Source organism: Manis pentadactyla, chromosome 10, assembly GCF_030020395.1.
Source record: "Manis pentadactyla isolate mManPen7 chromosome 10, mManPen7.hap1, whole genome shotgun sequence".
In the NCBI taxonomy this organism is placed as follows: Eukaryota; Metazoa; Chordata; class Mammalia; order Pholidota; family Manidae; genus Manis; species Manis pentadactyla.
Window position 1 is genome coordinate 40,321,396 of NC_080028.1, and position 10,058 is coordinate 40,331,453.

Below are 10,058 nucleotides of genomic sequence, written 5' to 3' on the forward strand. Positions count from 1 at the left end.
GCAAACCCTATTTATCAAGGAATAATCCCTGGAAATTGCACGTTATCTCTATTTATAGTCTTTGGACAGAATTTAGTTACATGACCACAGTAAGTTGCAAGGAAGGCTAACTATAGACATAAATAGTTCACTGATAAAGAGGAATTGTAGAATGCTTTGATATTATGAAATCTTTAAAATTCCACTAGATGATATCACAGACGATGGGGAGGAAAGACGAATTTCACGATAGAAATAGAATTGCATACAGGACATGAGATGCTAGGTGTAACTGGAGAACTGATCGTGTTGCATTTAGCCTGAAGTACAGTTTGTTCTATGACAGGCTAAATTCTCCAATTTATATTGTCAGTCTTTATTACCAATTAAATTTTTTTTTTGCCTCTAAATCCTTATTTCTACACATGGGATTGCAAAACATCAGTGTGTGGGAAGGCAAGCATGTATCAGGGAAATCTATGCTGAATTTTCTGGAGACAATTGAAGTTAGTATTTTTCTTTTTCAGTGGTTATTTAAAAAAATATTTAGTGCCTGGGGAAAGCCCTGACACACATATAAATCTCTGATCCTATGGGAATGGTGTTCTTGCATCTCATAGCCTCATAGTCTGCTGAGAATTCTTCATAATCTTTAGATATTTCCTTCAGGGCACAGATAGCACAATTACTCCATGGGATTAGTGTTGGTTAATTTATATGGCACTGCGAATAATACTTATAATAAGTATTGAATACATGAATAAGTAAATTATAGTAATGGGAAAATTTAATACACTAGTGTAAAATTTGAAAAAATAAAAACCTTTACAAAGTTGCCATTTATAAGAAGAAAAACACTCGTACAGGTGAATAGAGTGAGATCCATCAGAGAGGAATGGAATGCCAGTTTGTTCTGTTCAATAGGACGATAAAGTAGCTAAATGTGGACGCAGAAGTGTTAAATTTTGTCTGAAAAAATCCGTGTATATCTTCTTGTAAATACTGTTTGAATTTTTAAGTGTTTTTGGCGGACTGCTTTGGACTCAAATAAATGAAAAGAATTGGTATATCTAAAATGTAAAGACCATGTTTCCCATGAGATATATTTTAACACATTTTTTCTAATTTTATCATTACAGTATTAATGTTATTGTTTCTAAACTTTTAGTTTTGATTTAGAGAAAATGGTGAAAGAAGACAAATGGAATACAATGGCTATTTAGTATTGAAAAAACTGTTCTTTGTAACATTTATCTGATAGTCACAATGCTTAACACAAATAAACCTCATTGCTTTCTGAGGTCTGTCCTCCCAAAGCTCAACCTTCCTCATTAGTTTTTCACAAATTCATATTTTCTTTGTCTAAAAGGTACAAAAGCTATCTACTTTCTTCACTTCTTTAAGTCTCATATTTTTATGTGGCTCCATTTGTCAGAAATTTATTTATTTTTCTCCTGTTAATTATTCTGTTGACAGGTAGCTGGGCAAACATGAGTGGGTCCTGCATTAGTCTGGACAAGGACCTCCCCCTCTCTACCTACCAATGACAGAACACACCTCAAACCCCTCAAGTTCATGGTTTAGTTTCCTGCCTTTTCAGGACCACACAAGATGTAAAAAAGCCCATTGGGACTATAGAAGAAAATAACCTTTAGGCCAATAAGATACATGTTTTAATGACACTAGCAGGCAAATCTTGTCCATCAGGTAGAATATATGCAAGAGAGTGGTCCTGTGATAGGACAGTGGCAGGAATGGGATCTCGTCCTGGTCTAGTGTACCAGACCTTCACCCCTCTCCCTGTGGGAGTTACAGATGGGTCAATATATAGGGCTATGGGAGGTACATGCACTGGCTATAAAGATAAAACAAAACTTCCCTGTAAGACGCTCTTACCTGCCAGACGTTTTGGGTATACTATCATGATCTTTGGGGGCCATTCTGCTGTTACTCCAGGAACACACAATAGGCCAGCTTCTAGGACTTTTCCCCAAGATACCAGAAATGCCAGCCATCACTGGTCCATGAGTCAAAATGTCCAGGGCCACATGCACTCAACAGAGTCTCCAGGATTGGCAGAAGGATGTTGCTCTGCTCACCATATCCTGGCTTCAATAACTCCTCTTTTGCACATACAGTTGTATAGGAGAGGCAGTGATGTGTGTTAGCATGTCCACTCATCTCAAGGATACTTTTTAGGGCTTCTCATTCAAACACCATAGCACTGTGCATAAGTGAACTGACCAGCCCTGTAGAAGATTCGTGCCCTACTTCAAGCCAGATTTCAACAACCTTTGTACCTGTCTATCATGCCTACCCAAGTAGGGTTAGATGGTACAAGAATCTTCCATTTTATCTCTAATTGCTGAACCCATTCTTCTAACTCCTCTCCAGTAAAGTGTGTGACTCAATTGCTGTCAATCACCTGTGGCTGGCCATAGGCTGTTAAGAGATGCTCTAGGCCCCTTTTGGTCATTTGATGATCTTCACAATGTTCAGGAAAGGCAACAAACTGTCCCGTAGCTCTGTCCACAGAAGTCATGGCATACTGATACCTTTCTGATACCAGCAAAGGCCAAATATATTTGGCCTGTATAACCATTGGGCTACATCAGAGGTAGGCTTTCCTTCTAGCCAATGCACCTGAGCCAAAGTGTCTGCTTCATCATTCCTTGGGGAATCCAAAGGCAAATGGCCAGTCACATTATATACAGTAACAGTCTTAGTCTAACCAGAGACCCATAGGTCTTGCCACAAGTCTTGCCCCCAAAGGGGCCAGTGACCAATCATCCAGTGGGCATGGTACCATGCCAGTAGCCACAGGTTCAAGCCCCGATAGATGGCCCAGCTTTCAGTGTAGACAACTATAGTATAGGATCCTGGGTGATCACAAAGCATACTGCCCACAACTCAGCCCACTGACTGCTCTTCCCATCCCTGTCCTCCATCAGTATTGTTTCAGTATTAGGACGGAAAGCCACAGCCCTCCAATTGTGAGGCTCCTATGACTACAATTGTTGGTATACCAAGCATCTTCAGGTATAGGGTTTTTCCCTCCTGATAAGGACTCTCAGCTAACAATGGCTCAAAAGCAAGTTCTTCCTGTATTCCACTTTTGTGTGTCACTGACTCTAATAAACAGACTTCTCCACTTAAGGGGCTAGTGGGAAGCATGCTGTGCTGCTTTAAATCTGTGCCCCAGTGTAGGTGTCTGTGCCATGCCTCTTGTCATTACCACTTCCCCCAAGCTGGGGTCTTGACCCCCCCAAATCAGACAACAACACCCAATCATTCTCCAGTGAGGGTGAGAACCCAAGCAGAGCCTGAGTACTGTCCCCCAGGAAGTTTTACAGGGACACAGGCTGGACATGGGTCTTTGCCTATGGCTTCACTGTCCTGGACCTCAGTGACTGGAAATGCTGCTCTGGCTTTAATTGGTGCCATAGTTCTAATGAGATCCTATTAGGCTTCCCATCAAGCTTTTGTTTAACTACCCTGACTTTATCAAATCAGCCCATACTTGGTCCTCAAGACCTTCATGGGGCCCTTTGAAGCTTTCCTTTTTATCATAGTCTGTACTTCTTTCCATCCTCTTATTGTTTGAACCTCCCCCAGATCTGTTAAAGTATGAGTAGCCTCACTAATGGATTTCCCTATGTAGGGGGCAAGAATAATCATAGGGACCCAAAGAGAGATAGAGGAGCTTTATGCAGCACCAGATTTCTCATTTCTGTGGTGACCAACTCCTCATCAGAGCCTTGTGGGTCCATATTATAGATGATATTTTTCATGCCCAGCTCCCATAACACCTGCTAGAGCTCTGCCTATGTTTTCCAGCTAGTGGATAAGTATAATAAATCACCCTGATTAGGCCAATCTGCCTGATGGCTGCTGTTTGCCAATCCAGAAATCTCTTTTCCTGAGGTGTGATAGGCACTTTGCAACCACTGCCAGAGGGAAGAGTGAGTCATCAGGGAAGCCAGTCTACCCATTTCAGAATCCAGCATTACAATGTTTTCCACCCCAATATCCCAAACACGTGAAAGACATGTAAGCAGTGGTTCCAAGGGCCTCTGCCAAAACTGAATACTCATGTGCACCAGCTCATCCTGGGTATATGAGTGGAGCATGGAGTACTCCACCACCTGGGGAGGGGTCTTTGAGTTTTAATTTTCTTAATTACAACTGGGTTGACCTTTAATACAGGAGAGGCTGGTGTCTCAGGAAGTGGCCTCGGCAACAGATCACCCCTCAGTCCCACCCCCTCATCCTCTCCTGACATCTTCTCTACCATCTTCGGGGCTGAAGGCATCACTATTCCTCCTCCACCCCCATGGCCTTCTGCAGTGCGGATTCTCCTGCTGCCCCCTCCTCACTGCTAATACATCTTCCAGGAGCATGACCTGTCTTCTCAATAACTGTCTCTCTCTTTCTTAAGGACATCCCATAAGTCATTACCCAGCTCCTCCAAGGAATGCCAAAGTGTACTTCTCTCCTTGATAACCCTTTCCACTACCTCTAGGAGCAATGATCCCACAATCCCACTCAGGGCCTCTAAGCCGTCTTCTCTCTCACAGAGGGCCAGTTCCACAGCTTCCGGTGTCTCCACCCTTCTCCAATTCTGGGAAGGATCCACCCATCTACAAGGTGCTTTACCCTAGACTAATTCCCACTAGGCACTCCCCTAGTGGAAGTCCCACAGATAGGGGGATCCTGGGTGAAGCTGCACCCTCCACCACTGCCAGATGGAAGGGTGAGTCCACACCCCCCATCACAGCAGCCACTGGGGCCTCCCCCCCCCGCCATCCACAGGGACATTTCTGAGCATCTCCCCACTTTCTCTCGGAGCAGCATGCCCAAGTGTTGCACCCATGAAGACAGATTTCAGGGTCAGAGGTCCTTCCCAGTACCACCAGGTGGGGGGAAAATATGTTCTCATTTGGGGCAAATAACCTTTGAATTCAAAATCAATCAAAGGGAGAAATAAAGTGGAAGAAACCTGTTTATTGCTTAAAAGGCATTGTCCACTTCTGTTTGACTCTAAATCTCATGACCCAGGTACAAAAGGTCCCCATGAAACCTCTCTGGTCCAGATATACCCTTGCTCCCCTTTATAATCACCAATTGATATGGAGATGGCCTACTTCTCCCCACCTCCTGGAAATACCTATTACTATAGAGATACACTATGGCCAGATGAGAGATTCTGGAAATACTGTAATTTTACTCACAGTATATTTACTTTGCTTAATACCCTCCTGGTGCTGTTTCAAGTCTGTCAATTCACTGAATCCTTTCCTTTGAAAAGACTAAAAGACTTGAGATCTAAATGAACTGGTAACATTATATCTTCTTAATTATTAGATCAGCCTAGGTCTCTAGAAGGAAGTAAATGGGAAGAACCTAAAACTTAGGTCCCTATTGTATTACAGCTTCTAAGAATACTACAAGCTGGGGTAACAGAAGTTCAAAGCAGCAGAATAAGAATTTTAGGTAGAAGCTTATGATGAAAGATTGAAGAAAAGCATAAATACTGGTTAGAATATTGAGACTGACATTGAAGATTTCAGTTTGAAGCATTGATCAGAATGGTTCAGGAATACTTTTACTGCTAAATAGCAGCGACTTTCAGTCATTTCTGAGAAAGCATATACCAACAGTCTTAGCAGTAAAGTGGGTATGTCTCAATGCTAAGAAGCCACTATGGATCTCAAATCTGTTTTAAAGCACCACAGGAGGATATTAGTTTCTGTTTTATTACAATTTTCACATTTGAACACGGTTATCTTATTGGCAAATTGCATATAAAACCATGCAAGGAAGACGGCACTCTGGGAAATGGGACTCCAGTTTCTTCTCTGCCCTTAAGACAAAAAACAAAAGGTCATATGTGATACTGAACTGGTAATGGAAAATTCAAACCAGATTCTCTGATTCCAACCAAAGTCATGGTCTTAGAAGTTGCAAATCATTGCCTCTATCATTGACTCTGCCCAAAGAATGTTGTCAGTGTTGAGCACAGAGCAGGAGAGATGAGATGTATTTTGCATCTTGTTCAATTTAAGACCATTAAATAGGATACTATTGGAAATTCCTGGCCAATACGAATGCCTAAATCCAAGAGATCTATTCATGTTACTTCCGACACCTTTGGCCTACTGGATGAAAATTATGTTTCTACAGGGCACTGGAGGTGGGTTTCAAAATTACCTAGGAGCCATCCAACATGGCCCATAATATTTTATAGACCATTATTGCATCATTGATTATATTAAGAGCAGCAATACTGGGGTTAGTGTTTGTCTCTTTCAGGCAATGCAAGTTGCTTAAAAGTAAGGGTTGTGCCCTTCACAATGTCTGGAATAAGGGAAATACACAATAAATATATGTTTAATTAATTAACAAATTACATGTAGCAAGCTACACTTACACAGGGATATTTTATTCAAAACCATGGTTTCCAGAGCTAATATGCAATAAGGAAATCTTATTTAAAATTTAGATCCAGACTTGAGGAAGTAAATTATTGTGGCAGGGTCAAATGTCATCAGGAAGAATAAAATGTAAGAACTAAGTTACAAGACTCTTTGAAAGAATCTTCTATATGAGATAAGTAATGAGGTAGAAAAACATTATCAGAAGAAGTACATGAAACCTGTTTTTTGCTTTTATGGTAAGGTTGTCCTTTAACATTCCTGAACCCAATCAACATTGGGGGTCAATTCCATACACACAAGATGAAACCAGGCAATGCTCACACACCATCAGGGTATCTGATAATCTATGTCAAATTTTACTCCATCAAACCAGAGATAGTATAGATTCCACAGGTTAAGGGTTCAGTCCTCCAATATTGCCCCCATCCCCGCTTCAAAGTGGCTATTGTTGTGTTTCTGACCCACTGCCTACAGATTGGAAGTTCCAATGACCTCTTTAGGTTCAGTTAATTTGCTACAGCAGCTCACTGAATTCAGGGAAACAATTATGCTTACCAGTGTACCGAAAGACATGACAAAAGATCATCAACAGCCAGATGAAGAGATACATAGGGGTAGTTTCTGATCAAAGGAGCTTTCTGTCATCATGTTGCTTGGGGCCTACCTCAGTAGCACTTGGAAAAAAATGGCCAAATCACTCTTGAGTTTTTATGGAAGCTTTATTATTGACCAAGTCACTGGCCATTGACTGATTCAACCACCAGCCCTTCCAGGGGGTGGGACTGAATGTTCCAATCCATTAGTCACATGGTTGTTCTCCTGTCAACCAGCCTGCATTCCTAGGTGATACCCAGAAATCACCCTATTAAAATAACACAAGACACCTTTATCACTCTCAGTTCTTAGGAAAATCCAAGGGTTTTTGGAGCCCTGCACCAGGAACTGTGGACAAATACCAAATATATATTTCCTATAAACCACAATTCAGCAGGTTATGCATTGTAGCATTTTTTACAACTATTGCTTTGAAAAACACCACATCTTTTGTAACATATCCCAGATGACTTCTTTTACCTGCTGGTTCCTTAGGGTATAAATGAAGGGATTTAGTAAAGGGGCAACTGAGGTGTACAGCAAAGCCACACCTTTGGATACAGTCACTCTTTCTTTGGCAGATGACTTAATATACACAAAGATACAGCTGCCATAAGTAATGGAGACAACAATCATGTGGGAAGTACAGGTGGAAAATGCTTTGGTCCTTTGCTGTGTAGAAGGGAATTTCAGAATGGTCTTAATGATGTAAGTGTAAGACACAATCACTAGTACCAATGTGACCACAAGTGTCACTACAGCTAAGATAAAAGACATCAATTCTAGGACATGTGTGTCTGTGCAGGATATCTGCAGGATAGGAGATGTTTCACACATAAAGTGATCAATTGTTTTGGAAGCACAGAAATCCAGCTTGAGCCCCATGGCTATTGGAGGAAAGATTATTAGGAATCCAGTTATCCAAGAGCCAAGTACAAGCTGATAGCACACTTTGCTGTTCATAATGATTGGGTAATGCAAGGGTGCACAGATGGCAACATAGCGGTCATAGGACATGGCAGTTAGAAGATAAAACTCTGTAACTCCCAGTAAAAGTATAAAAAATAATTGAGCTGCACAATGATTGTATGAAATGGATTTCTCTCCAGTCATAATGGTTATCAGGTATCTTGGAATACATACTGTAATGAATAGGATTTCCAAAAATGAGAAGTTACGCAGAAAGAAATACATTGGTGTCTTGAGGCGAAGGTCCAGAAGGGTGAGGAGGATGATGGTTAAGTTCCCTATTAGGCTCAATGTGTAATTCAGAAATAGAAACAGGAAAATCACAATTTGCAATTGTGGGTCATCTGTCAATCCTAGGAGAATAAACTCTATGTCTTTTGATTGGTTCTTCATTTCCCTTTTGTGGGTCTTTTCAAATATACATAGAAAAAGAAGATAAAAAATTGAACATACTGATGAATGTAATACGGTAGGATATAGATTAATCTATGAATGTAAATATGTGTAAATATATAGCTATAAATTAGATTAAGTGTAGATAAATTAAACTAAATATGCATAAATTAACCTGTAAACAAATGAATATATAGTAAGTATATGTATATAGTAGCCAAATATGTATATTAACCTAATAAATACATATATACATTTCACCTAAAGCAGAATAAGGTATACATTCTCTAATTTATCCATTTGTAAATGGTTTCTCCAGTTTGAAACTGCTGATGACACATATAATCAATTTAAAATACTTTCTCATCCAAGTTCTCTTTATTATAATGTCCCTCATTAGTTTTCCTCTAGAACTTGGATATTTCTTGTGATTAATATGCATTCTTGCCCATCACTTCCAAAAGGAATCCACTCAGCATGTATAACTTAAATAAAATAATATGGGTTATTTTAAGTGAATTTTTCTATCATTTTTATTCAACCTGTAAAAATACACTAAATTATTTGCCTTTTTTGGAATAAATATCAGGGTGATTTTTCAAAAACATGATTTAGAGTTTGTTAACAATTCTTGTCATGTTCAATTACTAAGGCAGTGTTGATTTTTAGCACTTAAAGATCCTACTTATAATAGTTTTGGAATTATTATCTTCAGTTTTATTTTTATAAAATAGAAATTTTTATAATTACCATTATCAATTTTCTTGATATATGACAAATTAAATCATTACAAAACAATGATTTTAATAAAAATATTGTTTTAGTCATAATTAACCTTTTTGAGATAGATTCTTATATGTATCCACATAAGTTGAGGCATTGTTTTTTTCTTAGTTCTTTCATATTTTTACACAACTATTGAATTCTACAAAAATGTTGATGGGGAGCAGAATTTGCCACCCCAAAATGTGCCTTTTTGGCATGAGGATTATTTTAGGCTGATTATTTTTAAGAAACAGAAGACTCAGCAAGTTTTTCCTTTTACATCCCCCATAACTGCCTGCAAGAACTTAGAGGACCTGTTCCATAAAGGGAGTTACCACCGTAGATAACCAGAGTATAATATGAGCAAGGTGTGTAGACAGGAAGAAATATAGAAAAATCAGTTCATTAAAATTCTTCTTGATGTTCCATTGTTCCTGTATGGCCCTGAAAACATTTATTTTCCAAACATTTACTCCTTTTCATCTTCCTGTGAAATATCTCCTTACCTTCTGAAGTCCCAGATTCCATCCCTTTCTCCTTACCTAAGAATGGCAGATTAGCTTTGATTGCCTGATGGATTTGGGGCTTCATCTTTTTATGGAATCCCCACACATATGCAGTTATATTTGAGTTCCCCCTATTTACCTCTGTCATGGCAATTTATTTGACCAGTCAGAAGAATCTTGAAACAGAGGAAAATATTTCCTCCCCAGCATTGCATTACTCTCTATCCTCTCTATGTAGGAATTCTATTTGCTTCCATATTGTATCTTCCCTTTTTATGTTACTAAACATGTAGCTCTACTTCATTATACATATTACCTGTGGACTTTTAAAATAAATGGGCAACTAAAGCACTCTTTATTATCTTTTGTATTTGTTATTTATAAATTCTTGCTATTCTTATAAACACTACTTTTT

At 39.2% G+C, this 10,058-nt stretch overlaps 1 protein-coding gene across 1 annotated transcript; it reads right to left on the bottom strand.

The window, feature by feature from the left end:
* Positions 1 to 7,433: 7,433 nt before the first annotated feature.
* LOC130685096 (olfactory receptor 6C6-like) lies at positions 7,434 to 8,375 on the bottom strand. Its single transcript, XM_057508282.1, has one exon. The coding sequence runs from the start codon at positions 8,370 to 8,372 to the stop codon at positions 7,434 to 7,436; it is 939 nt and encodes a 312-aa protein (XP_057364265.1). The 5' UTR covers positions 8,373 to 8,375.
* Positions 8,376 to 10,058: the final 1,683 nt, after the last annotated feature.

What these genes read in the sequence shown, in the direction of transcription:
- LOC130685096 (XM_057508282.1), bottom strand. Translation starts at nt 8,372, where the DNA reads ATGAAGAACCAATCAAAAGACATAGAGTTTATTCTCCTAGGATTGACA.